This window comes from Aethalodelphis obliquidens, unplaced genomic scaffold, assembly GCF_003676395.1.
Source record: "Aethalodelphis obliquidens isolate GAN/ISIS:26980383/991018 unplaced genomic scaffold, ASM367639v1 scaffold4, whole genome shotgun sequence".
Lineage (NCBI taxonomy): Eukaryota > Metazoa > Chordata > Mammalia > Artiodactyla > Delphinidae > Aethalodelphis > Aethalodelphis obliquidens.
Window position 1 is genome coordinate 23,013,056 of NW_020837948.1, and position 25,394 is coordinate 23,038,449.

The 25,394-nt window shown below is 38.1% G+C and overlaps 1 protein-coding gene across 2 annotated transcripts; it reads left to right on the forward strand.

Moving 5' to 3' along the window:
* The first annotated feature begins 322 nt into the window (after nucleotides 1-322).
* FEM1C (fem-1 homolog C) lies at nucleotides 323-24,205 on the forward strand. Of its 2 annotated transcripts, none has more exons than XM_027099846.1 (3): nucleotides 323-345; nucleotides 3,091-3,808; nucleotides 19,535-24,205. In XM_027099846.1, exons 2-3 carry the CDS (start codon nucleotides 3,265-3,267, stop codon nucleotides 20,839-20,841), a joined length of 1,851 nt encoding a protein of 616 aa, XP_026955647.1. In that variant the 5' UTR covers nucleotides 323-345; nucleotides 3,091-3,264; the 3' UTR covers nucleotides 20,842-24,205. The 2 variants fall into 2 exon arrangements, with proteins under 2 accessions (XP_026955647.1, XP_026955640.1); XM_027099839.1 differs by lacking the exon at nucleotides 323-345 and adding an exon at nucleotides 2,081-2,237.
* The last annotated feature ends 1,189 nt before the right edge of the window (nucleotides 24,206-25,394 follow it).

Here is a 25,394-nt window from a genome sequence, read left to right on the forward strand (position 1 = left end):
GAATTTGTTATCCAGTCATTAGGAGTATACTTTCTCTGTACAGTCCAATATTTTAAATTGATAAAGAACTGACAAAGGTTGCCTGAGGTTTTTTTTTTTTTTTTTTGCGGTATGCGGGCCTCTCACTGTTGTGGCCTCTCCCGTTGCGGAGCAACAGGCTCCGGACGCGCAGCCTCAGCGGCCATGGCTCACGGGCCCAGCCGCTCCGCGGCATGTGGGATCTTCCCGGACCGGGGCACGAACCCGTGTACCCTGCATCGGCAAGCGGACTCTCAACCACTGCGCCACCAGGGAAGCCCTGCCTGGTTTTATACCCTGGAACAATGCACCATTTTAAGATTCTCAGTGAGTGAAAATTATGTCCTTTATTTTTGCAATTTGGGAAATATATGGCTATTGTAAAAGAGTTGGGAAATGAAATAGGGAGATGCCATACTGCATTCCTTTACCAGCAGATCAGTTTTAGGAAGTGATACAGATGCAAGCTGAAGATTCAGAAACTGGTGGCCTTAAAACTAAGTGTGCACCTACCCCTTGAAAATCCCCTGGGAGATGCTCATGTCCATTTGAAGACCACTGATGTAAATTTTTACAACATCTTATTGAATTTGATAAGAGAGATAGGTCAGCTAACATTAGGCCTTGGTTGGGAAACTGTACTCTGGTGTTTACACCTTGGGAGTGTAGAACTGTGATCTTTAACACTAGGGATAAAACAGCCAATTCCTCTTGGTTGTTTGATTTTTATAGATTGCTACCCTCATCCTTTCTATTCTGCCCTTCTTTATTTTCCTCTCAGTGGTAGTAACCTTAACTTCAATTTTGGAGTACTGATGTTGAGCCTATATACTGACTGCCTGAGGCAAATATAATGCCCCACTTAAAAATGATTATTAAGACCATAAAAAATGAGAAATCTTTAGAGTATATTAAGGTAAAAAAGCAAAATATGTAGTTGTATGTAAATTATTATTTCAATTATACAAAACTACATAAAATTCTGGACAATACTATAAGTAAATATGCAAAAATGAAGTGATTTTTAAATAAAATGTCTTTAATGTTGCATTACTTTTTAAGTAATAATGCTAATTACACTTATGATACTGGGGGTCAGATAATGTCTAATCTAACATTCTCTTTCTCTTAACGGTACCAAAAAACTGTGTGTGAGTTCAAGTCCCCCAAAATAAAGTGTTCAAGAGATTGAAAACTACGTTTTTCAAAACTATTTTCTCATCATGATTCACTATGGGTGTTAAGTCTCCAAACATATTTAAACTCTTCCTCACCCTAGTTTAAAACATCCCATGTGTTAACGTCATGAATTCCACAAGTTTATTTCCTGCTGCACAAAGTAGTAATTCTTTTCATTTATATTAACTTTTTAGCTTCCTCTCATTTCCTGGTTTTACTGTTCAGAGTGAAGAACTCGATGACTTACACTGCTGTTAAGCTTTATCATTCCTTGTAGCTTTATATTTTCTTAGAGTTCATATTTTTATAAACTAAGCCATGTTTGGCAGCCTCCAAAACTAAGCTTTTTCTCAAGTTTGTTGCGTTTTTCTTGTTTTGCTTTTTTGAGGCCTCACAACGAGCTCGGTATATTCCAGGGCCCAGCAAAGGAAGGAACCTTAGAAGAGACTAGTTTGAGAGAGTTGATGTCTGCGAGAAAGAAAGAATGGCTACCACCCCTCTGGGGGGTTATGGCCTTGGAACCCAAAGGTACCCGAAACCAGCGCCCCGAAAGGTGGAGCGCGGAGCAGCCCCCGACACCTCGACAGCCTCTCCGCCAACCTTCGGCGGCCGCCTCTGGCGTGGCCCCGCCCCGCCCCGCCCCGCCCCGCCCCGCCCCTAGGCGGCTGCTCGCGGCAGCCGCCGCCCTCCCCCGGCCCAATGGCGAGGCTGCCGCGTCGGTGATGTGAAGCAGTGCTCCGGCACGTCCGGCCCCCGTCCCGCAGTCCATTACACCATCCGCCGCGGCTGCTGCTGTAGCCGCTGCAGCCCGCGCAGACTGGGAGGGCGGGAGGCAGTTCGCCGGGGCGGGGCGGGGCGAGGCGAGGCGGGGCGAGCGGCGCGGCCGGATTCATTCCTGTGGGGCGCGGGGTATGGAGAAGCTGTGCGGCCGCAGGCGGAGCTGGGCGGTCCGGACGGCGGCGCGGATAGCGGTCTCATTTTGAGGGGGCACCCCGAGCCCGAGCGGCCGGCGGCGGCGGGGAGGACTAGCCCCGTGGCAGGTAGTGGAGGCGGCGGCGGCGGCGGTCGGCCGAGCCCGGGCCGCGGCCTGAGGCTCCCGCGGGGAGGCCTGGGCGGGAAGGGGAAGGAGGGCGCTCGCAGGAACGGAAGGCGGGCAGCGGGCTGGAGGCCACAGGCTGATCGGCCTGCGGGAGGGGGTCGTGGTTGTTGGAGGAGCTTGGGGAGGGGGCTGCCCCTATCGGGAAAAGGTAGAGGTGAAGGTTGTGTAGGGGCGGCTGTGGTTTGGGGAACCTACGGACCCCTTTGCGGGGCGGGGGGTGGGGATCAGAATGGGGCGGGCGAAGTTAGCTAAAAGGCAGCCGGATTTCCTGAGAGCCTCGAGTAGTTTTAAAGGAGAGGGAACCTTTTGGGTGAGGGTTTTGGCGTTAGCTGGCCGCGGTTTGTTGGGTCCGACCTTTTTTGTTCCTTCTCGAAAGCCATCCTGGCCACGGCGAGGCCTTGCAGCCTCGCGCCCTTGGCCCGCTCTCCTCTGCAGATGTGAGAAAGGGAAACATTTCTGCACCCGCGTCTCCTGCCTCTTTGGGTTGTACTCTCTCTGGGCGTGTGCAAAGCAAAACTAGCCCAAAGCTTGGCTGGTTAGGAGGCGAGAAAACCGGTTGCCTGTAGTGTTTAAATTTACCGTATACAGAGAAGAGACTGTCTCCCACCATAACATTTGGGTCTCTGTGTGTATCTTTTTTGTATTCTTCTTTCCCACCTTTTTTGGGGAGGCGGAGTAGTCCCTAAAGTGTGGCTCCCCCCGCCCCCAGGAGTAAAAATTAAGAAAACCTAGTGTTTTCGCCTTTACCTATGGAAATTTCAAAACCGCTACTTTTTTTTTTTTTCTTTTTCCAGTTTGGCGCTCTGGTTGTCATATGTTGGACGGCAATAGACAGAACATACATCCGTTCTGGGGCGCCGTGATTAACACTGAACTTTGGTTCCTGTAACCCTTGCCTGTGTCAATAGAGTTAAGCTGGAGCTTTGCTTTGAAAGATAAATAAAGCACAGCCTCTCAACTGGACATAAATGGATCTAAAGACAGCAGTATTTAATGCAGCTCGAGATGGCAAACTCCGGCTTCTCACCAAATTGTTGGCAAGCAAATCTAAAGAGGAGGTTTCCTCCTTGATCTCTGAAAAAACAAATGGGGCCACCCCACTCTTGATGGCCGCCAGGTATGGGCACCTTGACATGGTGGAATTTCTCCTAGAGCAGTGCAGTGCCTCCATAGAAGTCGGGGGCTCGGTCAATTTTGATGGCGAAACCATTGAGGGGGCTCCCCCTTTGTGGGCCGCTTCTGCAGCAGGACATCTGAAGGTGGTTCAGTCTTTGTTAAATCATGGAGCGTCTGTCAACAACACGACTTTAACCAATTCAACTCCTCTTCGAGCTGCCTGTTTCGATGGCCATTTGGAAATAGTCAAGTACCTGGTAGAACACAAAGCTGATTTGGAAGTGTCAAACCGACATGGGCATACATGCTTGATGATCTCATGTTACAAAGGACACAAAGAGATTGCTCAGTATTTACTTGAAAAGGGGGCAGATGTTAATAGAAAAAGTGTTAAAGGTGAGTTCATATTCATTTTAATTTTTTACGTGTTTACCACTTATTTTCAGGAAGTTTGATACATAATTATAAGCAGTGGTGTTGAGTAAGCCAACACTGACAGACCTATTTTGATTAGGTATCCCTTCCAGTATAACCTTGTTGATTGTTTCTTTGGTATTTGATAGTACATGGGACAAATGTGATTTAAAAAAAACACCCTCTATCACTGTGTTAAGCCGCATTTTCTCTTTATTTGGAGTAACTTACAATTTATGGGAAGTGGGTTCCCCAAAGTTTCGAGCATGTTAGTGGCAGTTGATCTGAGCCATTAGACTTGTGTTTACTTAATTTACTTAGTTTACTTAACTTGATTTAATATATTTTTCTTAGTTTTATTTTCTTAGAATACCCTTGGAGTAGAAACTACTATACTTAGTGAGTCATTGTCATGTTTGTCTTATGTAGGCATTTCATTTGTTATTCTGTCAGGGATGGCTAGGCCATACTGACCCGGGAGGATTAATATCCATGAAAAGGAGAAAATCTGTTCCCTTATTCCATACTTACTGTGTGGCCAATAGAAAATCCTTTCATTAAATATAGCAAGAGAGAACAGATTTTTTTAAACTGCCACAATGCCCAGAGCAAAACAAGGACTAGGTTAAGCAGATGTGGATTTGCTGACTAGCAACAATGTAAACTTCTTTGTCCAGAAGAAGAGTTCAGGTTTATGGTCATGTATACTGTTCAGATGATAGTTTAGGATTTTTTTAACCCTTAAAAACAAATGTTTTGATAGTATAATATTAATACTTAGCATTAACATTATTTTCCTTAAACATATTTGTTTATACAACAGCAAAGTAATTCACTGCGTAATATTAAAAAACTATAAAACTTAAAGGAGCATACATACATGGTAAAAAAAAAATCACACAATATAAATTGGTTTACAGTGTTTAGTATGAAAAATAAGTCTTAACACCCTTCATTTCTAGACCTCCAACCCACCAGCTACCATTGTTTACAGTGTTTTGTGTGTCCTCAAGATAGTCTATGCAAATACAAGTATACTTGTCTGTATATCTCTCCCTCTTTCTTCTTTGTTAGTTAATGCATACTGTTCTTTCTTTTTTTTTCAATTTAATTTATCTTGAATGTCATTCAGCTCCAACACACGTGGCTACCTCATTCTGTTTCATGGCTACACAGTATTTCATTGTATGAGTGTGCATAATTTATCTAGTCCCTGTTGACAGACAGGTCACATCCAAAATAAACAATGCTGCTGTGAATATTCTTGAACAAATCTGTGGCTTTGCACACTTATGTGAAAATAATTGTATTATAAATACCTGTAAGTGTAATTGCTAAATCAAAGTGAATGTGCAGTTTATCATTGTGATAGTGACTGATTGCCTCTCAGAGTGGCTAAACCACACAATTATGGGGCACCACATAGTTACTGGACATATTTACTGAAGTTAGTATAATCTTTTTTAAAAAGGTTTGTCATAAAAATGTTACAGCCACATTGTGATTTTTTTGTAAATTTTTTTCCTGAGGAAATATAAAATCTCACAAAATTCCAGCACTTAGAGATAATCCTCCCAAAGATACTGAATTTTGCATTTAGATATATGTATGAAATTTTATTTTATATGCTCTTCTGTACTTGTTTTTTAGCTTAATAAATGTTATCCTTAATGTCATTAATAATAGCTCTTTAATTTCAGTAGCTGCATACTCTTCTACTAATGGAGTTTTACATTGCTTCTGCCTTCTCACTATAAGAAATGTTTCTGTAAACATTCTTTCTTATGAATGATTTATTGTTTCTGATTATCTTTGATGTAGGTGTTGGGTAAAAGGACAGCATGACTTTCTTTTTTTTTAAACAATCATCATTCTTTTAAAGAATGTTTGTTTTAAAAGAACAAATTACTGCTTAATTGACCATGTTAGTATTGGGAATGCTTTGAAATCATACCTAGAAGAGAAAGGGTTAAAAGGTATGGCTGCATGTTTAGGCTTGTTGAATTTTTAGTTTGTTTTGGGCTTTTTATTCATCAGCCTAATGATGTAGAGATTGTTGATAAACTCACGTATTTAAATCAAATTGGGGCATGTTTTAAACTTAGGTCACTGGAGAGGTTAGTACTGGTACTATTTTTCATTCTCTTTTTCAAAGTTCTTTATACTTCTAGAGATATAATGTATGGGAGAACTATAGTGTAAATAGCCCATATTTTAGTGAGCATTCTCCCTTAGTAAACTGTGAACAATATTTAACTTGATTACCTTTGCTATTTCAGAGGTAATAAAACCTTTTAACACCATCATCATATAGTTTTGTACTTGAGGATGTGTATACTCCCTCTTCTGGCTAATTCTAGAGTTTTTTCTTTTTTTACCTCAGTATCAATATCTAGTATTTATGCTGTTTAAAGAAGTACACATAAGAGAAAACAATTTTATACCAAAAATTGTTTTCATATAGCTTCAGTTTTATATACATACATATATACACATAATACATACGTGTGTAGTATATGTATATATAACATATCACTTTGTGTGCAGTACTTTAACTTTTGCATAGTGCCTTTTAAATTTGACAGTGAGTCTTAAAGAATATTGGGGGCAGATTAAAGTACGTATGTACCTCCCCCACTCTGGTCCTGAAGCTTCCATTCTTTGATAATTCCCTCATCGATTTTTCAGATTTTTTTTTATTTTATGGGTTTGGGGGGTAATAAAAAAACAGGAACTATTTGAAACTGAGGCAGGAACACTGGAGAAGGATCTGGTAGAGTGTCAAGAAAGGATTTTTTTTTCCCACATTTTTATCCCCATGCAAAAAATGGAAAAGACTGATAAGATGAGGGATAAAATGGGATAATTTCTTAGGAAATTTTATATGTAAACTGTTGGAAATGGTTCTGAAGAATGAAAATGTCAGTAGATTATGCTTGGTTTGCTTAAATATAAAATGCATGTGACTTCTACCTTCCATTACTTTTTAACAGGCTGTTGGCATTTTGAACATGTTTTAACCTAAGGTGGAATTCATTCATTAATTGAGAGAGCACTTATTGAGTCCCTTGAGTGTGCCAGACTGTTTGACTTAGGATATACAAAGATGAGTAAGACAAGATATCCAGTCCTTGATTCCCTGCTCTTCAGGAGCTCATGGCTTGTTTGGAGAGACAGGTTCATAAGCAGATACTTAAACCACACTGTGGTAAATGCAGCAGTAGTGCTTTCTTGTTTTAGATTTTTGGAAATACTTTATCCCCAACTAACTCATTACCTGAGGGGACAGTGGGTTCCATTTTTTCCCATGCCATTCAAAAGGGGGAGAAAAACTGAGATATTTAGAAATGCTGCTGCAGTTTAACACAACAGTTCATTTTTGAGACAGGAAAGTTGGTTGCTATTTAAATATAGACCTCAAATCAGGAGTGATTAGACAAGCCCATCTTAGGGCCATAACACTGATCTCAGTACTTCACGGTTATAGTCATCTTTGGCTTTCTTTGGTTCTTTTTTTTTTTTGTGGTACGCGGGCTTCCCACTGATGTGGCCTCTCCCGTCGCGGAGCACAGGCTCCGGACGCGCAGGCCCAGTGGCCGCGGCACGCGGGATCCTCCTGGACCGGGGCACGAACCCGTGTCCCCTGCATCAGCAGGCAGACTGTCAACCACTGCGCCACCAGGGAAGCCCTGGTTCTTTTATATTTGAGGGTTTTTTTGTTTGTTTGTTTATGTTTTGACTCATAATAGGACTTTGCAGATCTATGGAAAAGTTACTTAAACCCTCAATTCTGCTTTTACACCCAAATTTGACTGGAAATTGAGCACCTGAAAGTGATTGGTTGAGTACTACAGACCTATATAGAACAGCTCTTTGAGTTGGGATTGGGGAGACTGGCCCCAGAGGACAGGCTATCCTCACGCATGGGTCAATTATTTTAGATACCCAAGGTAATTAAGTAAATTAGTAATAGGATAATTCCTGTGCATTTTCTGTAGGCCAGATATTGTGTTGGACATTGTGGAGGCTCTGAAAAGATACAGCACATCACATTTGTTCACCGATAAAGGAATGGTATAAATTCATTATATAGGATTTTGGAATAGTGTACTGACTGCAAAGGCCTCATGGAGTTAACTGGGCTTTGAAAGGATTGTTGGAGTTGAGATCTGCAGAAGGGATTTGATCCAGTTTTTAAGGCTTAGGAAATGGCATAAGGAAAGACACATTGAGAAATATGCTTGGAGGGTACAGAAATTGGAAAGTAGCATATTTGGACCAAAGGGCAGTCAGGGCTAGAGTATAAAAGGACATTGACTTCCAGGTAAAGGAGTTTGACTTTATTCTTTATGCAGTGGTAGGTAAGTCGGTGAATGTTTTCAGCAGAGGAACGACTGAGGTGTTTTTTTTTTTTAGAGAAACCCATCTTAGTACATTCTAATTCTGTTACATTGTGAGCTCATTGAGGCTAGAGACCTGGTGTTTGTATCCATGTGTTAGAAAGAGTAATCTGGCCCACAGGGGGCAATTGATAAATGAGTTTGTTGAATGAATGTGTTGCATTTAGGAGAGGAAAGATTATAAGCTCTTGGATGGCAAGGACTGTTTTCTGGTCCTTGTAGTACAGAAATACGTACATGAAGACATTAAGACAGTGATGGTGAAAAGTGAGTGGTACAGGTAGAACTCTATAGGAGCTTAGAAAAGGGAGAAAACCATGTAGGCTCGTAAGTATGGTTAACTTTAAAAGGGTTTGAGAGAGCTAGACCAGGCAGTTTTTTGCCTCGTTTTTAAAAATAAATAAATCTTTTATTTATTTATTTATTTATTTATGGCTGCACTGGGTCTTCGTTGCTGCATACAGGCTTTCTCTAGTTGTGGCGAGTGGGGGCTACTCTTTGTTGCAGTGCAGTGGCTTCTCTTGTTGCGAGCACGGGCTCTAGGCGTGCGGGCTTCAGTAGTTGTGGCACGCGGGCTCAGTAGTTGTGGCTCGCGGGCTCTAGAGCACAGGCTCAGTAGTTGTGGCACATGGACTTAGTTGCTTCATGGTATGTGGGATCTTCCTGGACCAGGACTCGAACCCGTGTCTCCTGCATTGGCAGACGGATTCTTTTTTTTTTTAAACCTTGGTTTTATTTATTTATTTATATTAATTTAGTTTAAATCTTTATTTTTGGCTGCATTGGGTCTTCATTGCTGTGTGCGGGCTTTCTCTAGTTGTGGCAAGCAGGGGCTACTCTTTTTTGTGGTGCGCGGGCTTCTCCTTTCAGTGGCTTCTCTTGTAGCAGAACACGGGCTCTAGGCACGTGGGCTCAGTAGTTGTGGCACACAAGGCTTAGTTGCTCCGTGGCATGTGGGATCTTCCCAGACCAGGGCTCGAACCCCTGTGCCATGCATTGGCAGGTGGATTCTTAACCACTGCGCCACCAGGGAAGCCCACCAGGCGGATTCTTAACTACTGTGCCACCAGGGAAGCCCCTATTTGCCTCTTTATTATGGAAGTTTTCTAACTTATATGTAAGTGGAGAAAGAGAGAAGAATACTTAGAACCATTATGTATTTATCACCTTGCTTCAGCATTTATCCACATTTGCTAATATATGTTAAAAAATATATTTCTCCCTCCTTTTGTTCTCTGCAGTAGCTTGAAGCAAACCCCAGGCATTCTTTCTCTCCTATAGTATAGGCAGTTTAGGGTATAGATGTATTTCAATCAAGAGAATGTTAAAAAAAAGAAATCCTTTTTTTCTCTTATCCACTGTAAATCCAAAGGAATTTCATGTAAGAAAATCTCCACTGTAAATTAAGAATGGTTGGTATTAAGAGAATGGACAAGGATAATGACTATTGTCATGTAGGTAGTTTATTTGTATACTTCAGGACTGAGAGTGTTGGAAGCTGAAATTCTGTTTTTCTTTGAGAACTCTAGCTCAGCTCTTGGTTACCTCAGAACACACCTAGTAGCAGAGAAGAGTGAAAGAGAGGGATTTAAAATTTCTTTCTACTCTGTAACATTCCATACTTATTTTGTTATAATAATAATGTTTAACTAGTTGAGTTCATTAACATTTTAATCCCAGATCAAGTTGCTCCTGCAAGTTGTTTCTTGTTCATCGTTTTCCCTCCTGTATCTCCTGGCACACTTTCTCTGTGTCTTCGGGGAAACTTGGCATCCTAGTTGGGGAAGCTAAGCTGTAGATGATGTGTCTATTGAGTGCAGTAGGGAAATATCTATTGTGTTCCTCTATCCGTGAAGATTGGATTGTAAACTGTGTCCTCACAAGATTGAACTGAAGATGGTGAAAATGAGTAGTTCCTGAACACTACTGCTATTTCAGAGTCATCCCCAGCAACACAAATTTAAGGCAGTGGTTAAGTTTTACTTATTGATCTTTTAGCTACATATAGTTCCCTCACTGAGTTCATCTTTATGAGATTTTAATCACATTGATTAATTAAATTTGTTTAAAAGAAAATTTAGGAAGCCCATGGCATTCTAAAGATGTATGCTACTGAGACATCGGGAATGCATGTGTTGGAAGATAGAGGTGGAAGAGTTGGGGAGAGGCCCAGGTAGAGAAGTCACATGGATGCAAATTTGATTAAAATATCTCTTCCTCTTTTTTCCCTACCTTTGGGTAGAGCTGCAGTTGAATAGAGAGTCTGAACTAGAATGTAAGTCTGAATTGTAATGTTGATGTTTTCATCAACTTATGTTGTGTAATTTTCATCAAATTATACTATTATTAGTTGAATTTAGTCCTGATCCCTTAGCTCAGATATTACTGCTTGCTATCAAGACCCATTTCAAAGGCCAGTCCTCATCCCCCTTGAGTCACATGAATGCATCTTGAGCATTTTTTAGCATTTAACTTTGTAGTGAGCTCAAGGACCTGTATTGTTAAATTTCTCTGTGTTCCTAGCTCACTGCCTTATATAAAGAATTAATGAGGGGAAGGCACGTGGTAATCTTAATACCAGTAGTTTTTTATCATTTTTTTTTTTTTTTTTTGCGGTACGCGGGCCTTTCACTGTTGTGGCCTCTCCCGTTGCGGAGCACAGGCTCCGGACGCGCAGGCTCAGCAGCCATGGCTTACGGGCCCAGCCGCTCCGCGGCATGTGGGATCTTCCCAGACCAGGGCATGAACCCGTGTCCCCTGCATTGGCAGGCGGACTCTCAACCACTGCGCCACCAGGGAAGCCCCCCCCATCCTATTTTTGATTCTTTTTTTTGTTTTTTCAAACTCTTGTCCTTGAGTATCTCTGGTGTTACAGCATACATGGGGAAGGGAAATATTATATTCTGAGCAGAGGAACCTTCTAGTGCTCCTTTGATACCCTGAAGTTTTCCTCTTTACCCCTTCCCGCCTGCTCCCTTAACACATACCAATTAGCTATTCCAGGAGTAAAATGCTTGCGATCAGCCTTGTTATGCAGTTGAACTGCACCCCTCCCTCCCCGCCCCCCCGGCCCCCATGTTTATAGGTGGACCTCTCTTAAAGACTCGGCTTAGCCCCAGCTGCAAGGTAGAAGAATGGATGCCAAGCACAGCAGGCTAAAGAGGAGAGATGATGAGCGAGCTGGAGCTGTCGTGTAAGCTGGCTCTTCTCGCCGCACGACAGGCCAGCAAATCGGGAGACGAGGTGTTGAGGCAAGGAGTACCACTTTATTCGGAAAGCTGGCAGACCGAGAAGATGGCAGACTAGGGTCCCCAAAAAAACCACCTTATGGGGTCTGGATGCCAGTTTTTTTTACAGAATCGGAAGTAAAGTAAAAAGGCAGAATAGAGAGGGAGAGGTGGGGAGGAAGTAAAGTAAAAAGGGCCATCAGTCTTGGAGAACGTCTCCTGGAATGGCCAGCCTCCCGGAGGGGATGTGTTAATTTCTTTTTTCTTGCAGCCATTCACAGGTGGGTAGGGTTCCCTGAGGCAGGAAATTATGTATGATTATAATAACAAAAGCAATGAAAAGCAAAGGCTAAAGTCAAAGAAACAGATCCAACATGGAGTCAAAATTGGCTGTTCCCTGTTACAATAAGTACTGTTTTTGTGCATTTCCAGACAAATCTGTTATGATAAAAAACCTTTTAATTGCTGTTTCTATCAGTCAAAACTTATACTTCACTAAAAACAAATACTTTGATTTTAAAACAGCTTTGAGACATAATTCACATACCATTCACGCATTTAAAAACCACCCATCATTGATTTTTAGTATGGTCACAGATTTGTGCAGCCATCACCACAATTACTTTTTTTATTTTTTATTTTTTTGGTTGTGTTGGGTCTTTGTTGCTACGCGTGGGCTCTCTGTAGTTGAGGTGCGCAGGCTTCTTATTGCGGTGGCTTCTCGTTGCAGAGCATGGGGTCTAGGCGTGCGGACTTCAGTAATTGTGGCACACGGGTTCAGTAGTTGTGGCTCGCGGGCTCTAGAGCACAGGCTCAGTAGTTGTGGCGCGTGGGCTTAGTTGCTCTGCGGCATGTGGGATCTTCCTGGACCAGGGCTTGAACCCGTGCCCCTTGCATTGGCAGGCGGATTCTCAACCACTGCGCCATCAGGGAAGCCCAGTTCCCTAAGTTTTGAAAAACATAAACTGTAATTTAACCACCACTACAATAGAGGTGGAATGAAAACTTCCTGTATGCCCCTTTGCAGTTAACCATTCTCTCAGCACCCACCCTCTGGCAATCACTGGTCTGTTATCTGTCCTTATAGTTTTTTAGGCATTAATTTTAATAGTGAAAATTCTGAAGGAATGCCGATGTCCATCAACAGAGAAGTGTTTATGTAAATTATGACATGCCTCCTTACTTGAACTTTAACCATAAAGCCATTAAGAGTGATTATGTAGTATCTGTGTAAATAGTTCATGTAGACTATATACATGGAACATGACAAAATGACTAAGATGTAGGTGAAAAGCAGGAAACAGTTGTATATTTTCTGATTACAACTTTATCAAAATATACTATGTAAAGACATTTGGAGATATGACATAGTTGCTGTAAAATTATGCTTTTGTATTGGGGTTTTTTTTTGACCTCTGTTTTCTTAACTTTTAAGTAATGGTCTAGGTTATAATTCAGAAATTTTTTAGGGCTTCCAGGGCATGAAAGTGTGGCGGTTATATACTTAACCTGTTAGAATAATAAAGGTGATCCCCTCCTGCTAAGATTTTACTTTTTTTTTTTAATGTATTTATTTATTTTATTTATTTATTTTTGGTTGAGTTGGGTCTTCGTTGCTGTGCGCAGGCTTTCTCTAGTTGCGGCGAGCAGGGGCTACTCTTCATTGTGGTGCACAGCCTTCTCATTGCGATGGCTTTTCTTGTTGCGGAGCATGGGCTTAGGCATGTGGGCTTCAGTAGTTGTGGCACATGGGGTCTAGAGCGCAGGCTCAGTAGTTGTGGTGCACGGGCTTAGTTGCTCTGCAGTATGTGGGATCTTCCTGGACCAGGGCTCGAACCCATGTCCCCTGCATTGGCAGGTGGATTCTTAACCACTGTGCCACCAGGGAAGCCCTAAGATTTTAGTTTTTAAAGTTATTTTGTCCTTATTTGAATCATTTTTTGTGATATCAAGTATTAAAAATTTAAGAATCTACCTTAGCTTTGATATTGTGCTAACTGCTATCTGGGATATAAAGGAAATATAACATAGGCTCTGTGTACTTTAGGAATAGACAGTTTAGGTAAGAAAACCTATTTGTGAAGCACTAACATATTATGTAAGGTATTACGTAAGATTATAGTAGTAGATATAACATGAGTACTTACCAGGATGAATGAAACATTTATTCACCAGGCATTCTCAAAATGATAAATTGACATAGTATAACCAAGAAGGCCTCTTTGAGCAGCTGAAATTTCTGGTGCAACTTGGAGGAAAAGAAGTTAAAAAGGCAAAGAAGAAAGAGTATATTGACAGGAAAATTAAGAGAAGAGGCATGGAGGTGGAAGTTAGCGGGACTATTCCAGGAACTGGGAGAGGTAACTTAGAATACAGTGATGGGAAGCCTAAGCAGTTTCTTTGCCTTGTGTGTGGCTGGTATTGATGATGTCTTTTGGGTTAGAGAAGGTGTTGGCAAACTCTGGCCCAGAGGTCAAATCCTGCCCACCCCCTGTTTTTGTACTGCCTGAGAACTAAGATATATTTTTTATATTTTTTAATGGTTGAAAAAAAAATCAAATGAAGAATAATATATCATGACATGTGAAAATTACACAAAAGCCACATTTCAATGTCCATAAGTAGAGTTTTGTTGGAAAACAGCCATGTCCATTAATTTAACCAATTGCCTATGGATACTTTTTGTTATATGGTAGAGTTGAGTGATTACAACAGAGACCTTATGGACTGCAAAAGCTGGAATACTATCTAACCCTTTACAGAAGAAGTTTGCTGGCTCCTGGGCTAGATTCACAGAGCAGCATTCATACTGGAGATGACAACGAATGAGGCTAGAGAGGTAGGTTAGGGAAATATTTCTCGTTTTAAAAATCTGTTTCCCAGAGTATATCTTCTTATGTGTGTTCCCACTACCAAGATAAAGCTTTACTTCACATGACATGCCTTCTAAAACTATAGATTTCTGCCTTGTTGCTTTCTCATCCTCACACAGATAGTGCTTTGAGAATCAATGCTGTAGAATTTTGAAATCTTAAAGATTTTCAGCTATTTCTTTAGAGGAAGCATGAAAGCTTTTGAGCTGGAAAGTAATATGATTGGTGGAAGTTTTATTATGATGCTTGGTTTATATTAGAAATAACTTATTCACTGGAGTGTAGTATGACTAGCATTTAAAATATGACCTTAGTAATGAGCAATACCCTGAAATGGCAACTGGGAGACATGGGTTTTTATTTTACTACCAATTTCTCTGGTTTCTGTTTGTAGACAAGTTTATCTTCTCTACTTTGCATAGTTATTAATATAAGTTCGCAATAGTTAATACAACTTAGGGGAAAAATGCCGTGCTAGCCTACTGGTACCTTTTCTCTTCATTTATTTCTGTTTTTTATTATTTGCTTCTAGTCTCTCTAGGTTTAATATATTGTTTTTCCCCTATAAGTTCTTGAGATGGAAACTTAGCTGTTTTTTCAAAAAGCCATTCTTTTCTAATGTACATTTAAGCATAGTTTAGCCATATCCCACAAGATTTTTTATTTAACATTTTTATTATCATCCAGATAAAAATATTTTCTGCTTTCCATTGGGATTCCTTCTTTGACCCGTGGGCTATTTAAAAGTATATTTTTAAATTTCAAATATGTGGAGATTTTTCTAGGGTTTTTTTTTTTTTCCGCTTGTTTTTAATCTAACTTGTATTGTGGACTTAGAACATATTCAGTGATTTCAGTCCCTTGACATTTGTGTGAGTCTCATTTTATGGCCCAGAATGTAGTCAGCATTTGTATATGTTCCATGTGTCCTTAGAAAAAAATTAAATTCTATAGTGTTCATTTAATTTTCAATATCCTTATTGGTTTTGGTCTCCTAAACTGAAAAAGGTGTGTTCTAATGTATTATGAGTGGATTTATCTGATTTTCCTTGTAGTTCTGTTGATTTTTGCTTTATTTATTTTGCTGTTTTTAGGTGAAAACAAATTTAGAATTATATCTTTCTGTTGTTTTGAATTTTATGCCATTATAAAATGTTTATCTGTAATCATGTATTTTGTTTTAAAGTCTACTTAATCTGATATTTTAATATCAGACCGCTTTCTTATGGTTAATTTTTGCATAAAGTATATATATTTTTTCATCTTTTCACTTAAACCTTTTTCTATCCTTACATTTAAGGTATTTCTCTTGTAAGCAGCATGTAGTTGAGTTCTATGTGTGTTTGTATTTTCAGTCTGACAGTTTTTGTCTTAATGGAACATTTAGTTTGCTTGTATTTAATGTAACTACTTATATATTTGGGCTTTAATCTCCTAGCTACTTACTGATTTTTATTTGTCTACCTGTTTTGCTTTGTTTCTGTCTTTGGATTATTTTTCATTTTTTCTCTATATTAGAGGATATAGTAATTATATGCATGCATACCCTCTATTATTTTAGTGGTTACTCTAGATAGTACTACTTTGACTTATAAAGGCTAACATAAATTTCTAATTTTACCTCTTTCCAAGCAAGGCAGAAATCTTAGAATACTTCAACTCCAATTACCCTCTTTACTTTTATGCTATTGCTGTCAAGCATTTTTCTTCTATATGTGTTTCAAACCCTGTTACAAGATATTATTTTTAACGTCAATATTTATTTAGATATCTCACAAATTTACCCTTTCTGTCAATGTTGATACTCTCCTTTCCAGGCTTCCATGTGGCTCATCTTTTCTTTCTCACCTGAAACGGTCCTTTACTTCACAGAATTCTAAGTTGGCATTTATTTTCCTTTAGTGCTTTAAGGCTTCTCTTGTTTCTGATTAGAACTTTGCTGTCAGTCTAACTGTTGTTCTTTGGCAGGTCATGTCCACCTATTCTTTGGTTTTAAGATTTTCTCTTTGTCCTTAGTTTTTAACGGTTCTGCCGTAGAGTGCCTCAGTGTGGCTTTCTTTTTGTTTATCCTTGTTGTTTATAAAACTTATTAAATTTATGCTTAATCTTTCATCAGCTTCAGAAGATTCTCAAACTTTATCTCTTTAAATATTGCTTTGGGCCTATTTTCTTACTCTATAATTCTGGTTTTAAGCATGTTATCCCTTCTGACATCGTTTCCTCTGTCTCTATAGTCTCCTGTTTTTCCATCCTTTCACTTGCATGCTTCTTTCTATGTATTTTCATCTGACTTAATTTTCTAGTTCACTAATTCTCTATTCAGCTGTGTGTAGTCTGCTTTTAAAGCCACCCATTGAGTTTTTCAGTTCTAGAATGTCCGTTTGGTTCTTTTTTGTAGTTTGCAGTTTTCTGTCTAATTCTCAAATTTTTTTTAAATATCTGAATACTCTAAGCATAATTATTACTTTAAAGTCTGTGTCTGATAACTGTATCATCTAGATCTTCTGTTGGGCTTTTCTCTTAGCTCTTATCCTTGGTTTTTGTGTTGTGGTTCCTTGTTTTCTCTTTTGTCCATTATTTTTGATTAGATACCAAACATTATATATGAAGAATATATAAAAATAATTTGAGCTCTAATATGATAATATCTTCATCTAAGTAGTATTTGTATTTGCTTCTGGCTTTTGATTACATATATACTAGCAGTTCTGGATCACTTTAATTCAATATAAAGATGATTTTAACTTGCATTTCAGTGCCTGTGAACGCTGGTTTCTTTGCACTTCACCTTAACTCCTAGAGAGCAGCCCTTCAGAGCTATAACCTAAAGTGTATAGGGATTTCTTAATGGGCTTTGGACTCCAGTTTTCTCCTCTAGCCCTGAAAGGTCAAAAGCTCTGCCCAGTTTTTTAGCTGCCTATTCCAGAATCAATAGAGGTCGTTGGGGAAAGCTTCCCCAAATTCTGGACTTTACTTAACTAATTTTCTTTATTCTCCTGGATGTTGTCTCCCTGTGAGCTCTTACAGGCGGTCGTACAGATTTTTTTTAAATGCAGTTTTCAGCTTTTCTGGTTCTGATTGGGAGGGTAATCATGCTACCTCTGCCAATACTAGATGTGAGAGTCTCTTATTCCTTTAAAACAAAAAACAAAACAAAACAACATTTTTTCAGTATATGGTGTATTCAAAATATATATATTCTGCATTTTTCTAATATGTCAATTCAGTTACTTAAAAAACTGGCTTTTGCTGCATTCTTTTTCTTGATTTTATTGTTCTGAATAGAGAAGAATGCCATCTAAGCCTTCTGTTTATATTTCTATTATATTGTCTATTTCTTAGAGAAAATGGGAATATTAGGGATCCATAATTCAAAAGAGTTTTAAAAATATACTTAGTAGTAGTCATGTTTAATTGAAATTATTTTGAGCAAATGAACATTAGTAGTCAGAAGTTCTGGGCTCTCTTAGTGGTTGGTTACCATACACATTGCTAAAACATTCTATCAGACACCCTTCCATTGTAGACCATTGGAATCCTGGGTCACAACATATCCAGATTTTTTAATATAATCCCTATAGATATCATGGAAGACTAATAAACAGGATAAACTTGTGAAGAGATTTAAAGTCCTAATGTATTACAACTTGTGCTTTTTGGAATTTTATCTGTAGATCTGTTACGTGAAGTATTCAGGTTTAAACAACTTTCTAGTACACATCCTATGTCAGGGGTCCTCAAGGCCACCCCCATGTTTGCAGGTAACTTAGCATACAGTTGTACTCATGGCTAAGAGTTATTACAGTGATATAATAAGGACATGTACCTGGATCATAAGAGGAAAGGCACAGTTGGGGCCTAGAGGAATCTTTGTGCAGGCTTTTTTATGCTCTCTCCTTCCTGTGAGGTCGCAAAGAGCTGTCTTCCCCTAGCAACATAAATGCATGTGTGCAATATTCCTGCCCAGGGAAACCCATTTTGATTGATGAGAGAATGGTTAGAGACTCAATGTCCAGGTTTTTATTGGGCACTGGTCACAAAGGCACCCTCTGCTGAGCACATACGCAAGATTCCAGAGTCCCAGAAGGAAAGCAGGTAGTCAGCATAAAAGCCCACCCTTATCATTTAGGGAAAGTTTTATATCTTGGAACTGTTTACCAGACAACATTCCAGATGCCAGCCCAGGGCCATCCTTGCAAGCAGGTCTTTCTAAAGATAGCTGTCTCAGCCAGCTATATTAGTTATTTTTCACACACACAGCCTAAAAAGACTGTTGAAATTTTCTGTAAACAGTGTATGTAGATATCAAAGGTCTGCATGATAATTTCTGTTTTGATCATTAGTAGAATGTTTAGATTAAATTTAGGTAGCTAAAATGAGTGATTATGTCTTAGTATGTTCCATCCACACAGCCTTTTACTAATGTGCCAGTGTCTATTGTCAGTTTTAATGCATGTGTGGGAAGAATCGGACGGTGTTAGAACATTTAGTACATTTAAAAAGAATGTTTAAGAAAATTAAATTACAGTGGGAAATAATCCATTATGAAAGGACACTTCAGACGTCTCCTTTTAAAGTTCATGTTGAACCACCCACATATTTTTTAGGTTTCAGTGGACTTGTTTTTCTTATGTGAGTTTTTTGAAGAAAGTATTGTACTTTGTTACCAAGATTTTTGACTAAAACAGCTGAGGTTCACTTGGCAATCAGAAATACTGAAAAAATAATTTCTGGCTCTTAGAATCAAATTGGAGACTCTTAGGTGTTACAGACTAGATTTCTTATTTATAAATGTGGAGTCTGACCCAGAAAGTTAAGTGACTGTCAGCAAAACTGTAAATAGGTGGTTAATTTCATTTCATCAGTTTTTAGTTGTAGAATATACACTTGAAAACATTACTGAAAAATATCAAGAGGCCGTGGATTAATTTTGAATTTCATTTAGTGACTTTGAATATCTTTTCATGCCTTATTTTGTCATTTCGTTTATTCAAAGAATTTAACCAATATTTTTTCCCCCTGCTGTGTGTCAGACATTAGCTTTAGGTGCTGGGGATCATTTTTTCTTATTTGTAATCAAATTAAAATATGTCCCATTGAGGGCAGCTTGGAGCTGCCTGCTTTTCTTTAGATTCTAAAGTATACATATGTATTACATTATATCCTGGTCCCTCAAATATGTTATCTCTTCTTTTCCTCCTCCTTAAGGTAATACTGCATTGCATGATTGCGCAGAATCTGGAAGTTTGGACATCATGAAGATGCTTCTTATGTATTGTGCCAAGATGGAAAAGGATGGTTATGGAATGACTCCCCTTCTCTCAGCAAGTGTGACTGGTCACACAAATATTGTGGATTTCCTGACTCACCATGCACAGACCAGCAAGACAGAAAGGATCAATGCTCTAGAGCTTCTGGGAGCTACATTTGTAGACAAAAAAAGAGATCTCCTTGGGGCTTTGAAATACTGGAAAAAGGCAATGAACATGAGGTACAGTGATAGGACTAATATAATTAGCAAACCAGTACCGCAGACACTAATAATGGCTTATGATTATGCCAAGGAGGTAAACAGTGCAGAAGAGCTAGAAGGTCTTATTGCTGATCCTGATGAGATGAGAATGCAGGCACTATTAATTAGAGAACGTATTCTTGGTCCTTCTCATCCTGACACCTCTTACTATATTAGATATAGAGGTGCTGTCTATGCAGACTCTGGAAATTTCAAACGATGCATCAACCTATGGAAGTATGCTTTGGATATGCAGCAGAACAATTTGGACCCTCTAAGCCCGATGACCGCCAGCAGCTTATTATCTTTTGCAGAACTGTTCTCTTTTATGCTACAGTATAGGGCTAAAGGTCTGGGAACCACTGTTACATTTGATGATCTTATGGGCATACTGTGCAAAAGTGTCCTTGAAATAGAGCGAGCGATCAAACAAACTCAGTGTCCAGCAGACCCATTACAGTTAAATAAGGCTCTTTCCATTATTTTGCACTTGATTTGCATATTAGAAAAAGTTCCTTGTACTCTAGAACAGGATCATTTCAAAAAGCAAACTATATACAGGTTTCTTAAGCTGCATCCAAGGGGAAAGAATAACTTCAGCCCTCTTCATCTGGCTGTGGACAAGAATACTACCTGTGTAGGGCAGTACCCTGTTTGTAAATTTCCATCTCTGCAAGTTACTGCGATACTGATAGAATGTGGTGCTGATGTGAACGTCAGAGACTCGGATGACAACAGTCCCCTCCATATCGCTGCTCTGAACAACCATCCAGACATCATGAATCTCCTTATTAAATCAGGTGCACATTTTGATGCCACAAACTTGCACAAACAAACTGCTAGTGACTTGCTGGACGAGAAGGAAATGGCTAAAAATTTGATCCAGCCTATAAATCATACCACATTGCAGTGTCTAGCTGCTCGTGTCATAGTGAATCATAGAATATACTATAAAGGGCATATCCCAGAAAAGCTAGAGACCTTCGTTTCACTTCATAGATGATAATTTGACTGTTGAAGCACGACTTGGTAACAGTTGTTTCATAAATGAGCACTGTTGTGGTAACACCAGCATTCATTTAGCTTGATTTCATCGTGCTCTCATTGGCTAAAGCATTGTAAGCATCAAATTTACAGGATTGGTTTCCCAGTATTTAATATAAATATACCATATAATATATTGTTTGTGAATTATTGAGAAATGTAATCTCATATTCAGATTTCTAAAATTGTCTGCCAAAGGCTTATCCATTCTGGTTTTGTTTGCTGTTGGGTGCTTGGGATAGAGTTAACCATTTTTCAGTGGTGTCTTTATACTTTTCTGGTTTGTGAATTTTATACAATTGAATGTCTTTTTTGTGCTTCTTCCTTCTCTTTGAGCTTCTCCCCTGTTTCCACCTCATTTTTAACTTAACCATTTCTACTTATCAATTTCTTTCCCCTTATGGATCCATGTTAGGTTGTACAAACTTTATGGACTTGTTACCATTTGCAGTTACCATAAGTGCTTTATCTTCTCTATGCACTGGCTTCAACTTGACTGTTGTATGTTAGCATATTTTCTATGCAGCAGTTGGTCACCTTCAACTCTGAAACACTGCTAAGTATGTTACAAAGTTCATTTTACGAAAGTACTCTTGTAGCATGACAATTTTTAGAGCTACAGGTTAGCTACCACAGCTCAAGCTTTTTGTTGTTTTTTTCTTTACATCTGAGGTTTCTTTCTCTAATCCACTGAAATTATTGTGTGCTAAATTTGGGAAACAAAGCTATTCTAACTCATTAACCCAGTTGAAATTTAGGTCTGTCGTCTTAATATATCATGCAGTAAAAGGAAGAATCTTTGTAAAGTGACCCACCTTTCATGCTGCGCCAGCATTGTCCTGCTTGTGCTGATGATGTGATTAGGTGTAGAGAATTTGCTTAAATTTAACCTCAAAGTTTTATCACACAGCTTAATGAGTCACACTGAAGTATTCAGTAATTGAACTGCAAATCACTTTTATTTACAAAAAAGAGCTGAAGCATGTCAGTGGCATGATGCTTGCCAAGCCAGATCTAGGCATCTAGGATAATTAAGGTATTTTTAGTATGCAATTTACTGCCATAGTATCAGAGGTCAGTAACAGTGTTCCTTCTTTCTTCAAGCTTAAGTATACCTTTGAAGATAACTTGCATGAATTACTTTGGTCTCAATTATTTGTCACCCTAATTAAACACAAAAGGTTGCAGTGCTTCCTCTTCCCTTACTGAAAATTAGCTTTTCTTTTCTCTTTCTTTTTCTTTCTCTCTTCCTTTCTTTTCTTTCTTTCCTCTCTCCCTCCCTTCTTTGTTTTCTTTTTTTTTTTTGGATTTTTTTTTTTCACAGCTTTGCTAATGCCACAGAAAGGGCTCTTTTAACTTAAGAAAAAAATAAGTGAAAAGTACTAAAAAAGATTCAGGTAATTATCATTCAGCACTTTATTGTTATTCAGAATAAAATTTATGATGGCATATTTGCCCTGCAAATGTCTTAATGCAATTGTTCTGAATAAAAAGCTCCTTATTGGTTTGAGGAAAAACTCAGTTTACCTGTGAGTTTAATGAGCCTGATCACTTGGTTTTTTGTGTTGACATTTTATTCTGAGGGTTGATGTAGGGGTATTTAAGGAGTCATCATTGCAAACAGTCACATTAGGTTTATTTCATCTTTACTCAGTAAAAAACTTGTAATGAAGAATAGTAAATAAACAAAAAAGCATTAGACTTAACTTTCTGGTTAAATAATTGAAGTTTAATTTTTTAAGAGATATCCTTACTCATTTTACTAGGTTGTATATTTAATTTCACCATTGAAAAAGGTGATTTGGATATAAATGGTTGCTCTGCAACCTTTTGATGAAGAGATTTTAATATCTTGTTTACTATAGGAAAATTTGATGAAATATTTGAACTGCCACATAAATTAAGAATAGTTTGTGATTTAGATAATTACTCTGGAAATATCAGATATCAATTTTTGAAATCATTTGCCTCTGACCTTCTGGAATAAGAATTATATGCGTGAACAGCCTTTTTTTTTTTAAAGAAAGGAAAATTTTGCAAGTACAGTAAATCTACATTAGTTGATCTCAATAATTTTGGGGTGAACGGTGAGCAATTGGATTTTAACTGATTTAATATTCCTTTTTTTGGGAGGGTGTAGGAGGGCTTACATGCTCTTATAGTAAGGCACATCTCACACTATTTTATAGGTGAATTTGAATTGTGCAACTCTAGTATAAAATAAGGATTTCTTTACATAGCATTTTCCCACCACTGAATATAGATAACTTAGAACTATTCCTCAGTCTTGATAACTGAAATGCCTTATTTCAATTAAGATACAGTTCTCTATTTGCCATCTCCCCAAATGATGTTAGGAGCTCTTGAAAAATCACGTAGTTTAAAAGCTCAAAATTGTCCATTTTATTTTAGAGGAGGTTGTTTCATAAATGTGCCCTCAGATACTGTTTAAGGCCTTTGTCAGAAAGTATTCACAAAATTGTGAGACTGAATTTAAAAAAAAAACTTAAGTTTGTGTTATTTTTTTTAACCAACAGATGAGTAATTTAATAATGAGCTAATTGTACTCTCAGCTGTACACTGTAGTATGGTAATGTTGGCTGGAGCTAATGTATAAGTTTTGGTTGCATTTCCATAAAAATCCCCTGTTAAGGCCTGCTGAATTTTAGATGTTCCACTCTTGATCATTTCTGTAAAAGAAATGGTCATTTTATTTAGATGCCAGTCTACATTATAAAGACAAGTGGATTACAGATTTTAAAAAGAGTCATTTTCTTATCCATAAATCTGACAGGGACATTAGCCCAAATCAACCAAAGGTAATTTGGTGCCCATTATGATTTTGCAGTTAAGTGATTGCTCACTTGTAAAGTGACTTGTAATGTATAATGTTTTCGAGGCCCCCGTCTCCTGTGACTTGGGAAAACTGTTGAGGTTATATTTGAAAAAGTAGCTCTTTAAAATAATATTACCCAGCAGAAGCCTTAGGTTGAATTTTACAGGTATAATAATCCTTTTAATTTCCCCAGAATTGTGGGGGCCGGATGAGATAATAACCATATTCTTGTGCACTGTACCAGCAGCATTATTGCTTGGAACTTTAACCATTTTAGTTACTAGGAAAACTAAAATTAATTGTCATCTTTTTCTTTTTGCCCTCATACATCACTAAACAACTAGTTTCTCTCCCTTTTGTCAATTCCCATTGTGTATTTTTCCAAAAAGTACTGTATTCAGATGCCAGCCAATAAACTGTCACACAATGGAAAATGATACGCCACAACATTCATTGTAAGGTTTAATAAAATTAAATTTGCGCCAAATACTAGTGTATTCTTATTAACTCAATACTTGACTGATGTTATCTTAAGGCATATGATAGTGGACTCCTTTCTCAAAAACACCTACTGGTAATTTATAGTCAGTTAGAACTCACGAGTTAGCATTTATTATTATACTAGTATGTAAAAAACAAAGATGATTTATGTAGTTTATTCTAATTTTTTTTTTCCAGTAAAGAGCACAGAAACTAAAGATACAGGAAGATTTTTGTTGTGGGATGCATGGGAGAGGGACTGCTTTTAACTCTTGTTTTTTAACTGGTCTAACTCAGTTTTTTAACTGAGTTTGATATTAAGTATCAGAAGTATATCATAAATATATTACTATGAAGGTAAATTTTATAAATTTATTTTCATCACTTTTAAATTGCAAAATGTAAGTAGTCCTTGTCTTTTCCTTATATGTAAGTTTCCTAATATAAGAAGTTTTAACAGATCCAGAAAATGCATAATTTCTAAACTCCAGGCATAAATTGAAATATTCAATTGTATGGGCTTTCCCCTTTTGAATCATTAACTTATCCATAACAAATACAGGCTTTGTCATAGTTTTCACAGGACCCTTTGAAGTGTTAGTCTTCTTTACCCTTGGTGCTATGGTTGTTCCCAACTACCACCACCAACATTTAAAAGGAAATCTTAGCAAATATATAAGGCTAAGAATATTTTTAAGGATTTGAGCAAAAAAAAAAGTTATTATATCCTTTTTTTCCCCTCCATTTCTGCACATTTAGAATGTTCTTTCTTGAGTAATATGGGGTTGTGGGAATTGTGAATTGGTTCCTGTATGCCATGTTACCTTACGTTTTATTATAAGGCTCTTTTAAATAAGATTTTCTCTCCCTAAATTAACTCAGCTTTTAATAATTATCTCAATTTAGTTTCTTAATATAGAATGTCTGATTTAAAAAATAAAACAATACAGTTCCATGCCTTAAAAAATTGAAAATTTAAACTTTAAAATGGGATACACTTCAGACACATATGTTCACATTAAAGAGGGATTTGATTAGTAGTCCCACTAAAACAATTGGGTGCTTATTAATAACTATACTTTGGTGTAAGTCAAGGAGTGGTTTAAAGTATTTCACATTGCCAAAGATGAATTAAAAAAGATAGTCTATTATAAAAACATTAACAAAACTTCCCAGTAATGTCTCTTCTAAAGTGA

What these genes read in the sequence shown, in the direction of transcription:
- FEM1C (XM_027099846.1), top strand. Translation starts at nt 3,265, where the DNA reads ATGGATCTAAAGACAGCAGTATTTAATGCAGCTCGAGATGGCAAACTC. An exon ending in TAATAGAAAAAGTGTTAAAG is followed by an intron (nt 3,809 to 19,534) that starts GTGAGTTCATAT and finishes CTCCTCCTTAAG; the next exon opens with GTAATACTGCATTGCATGAT.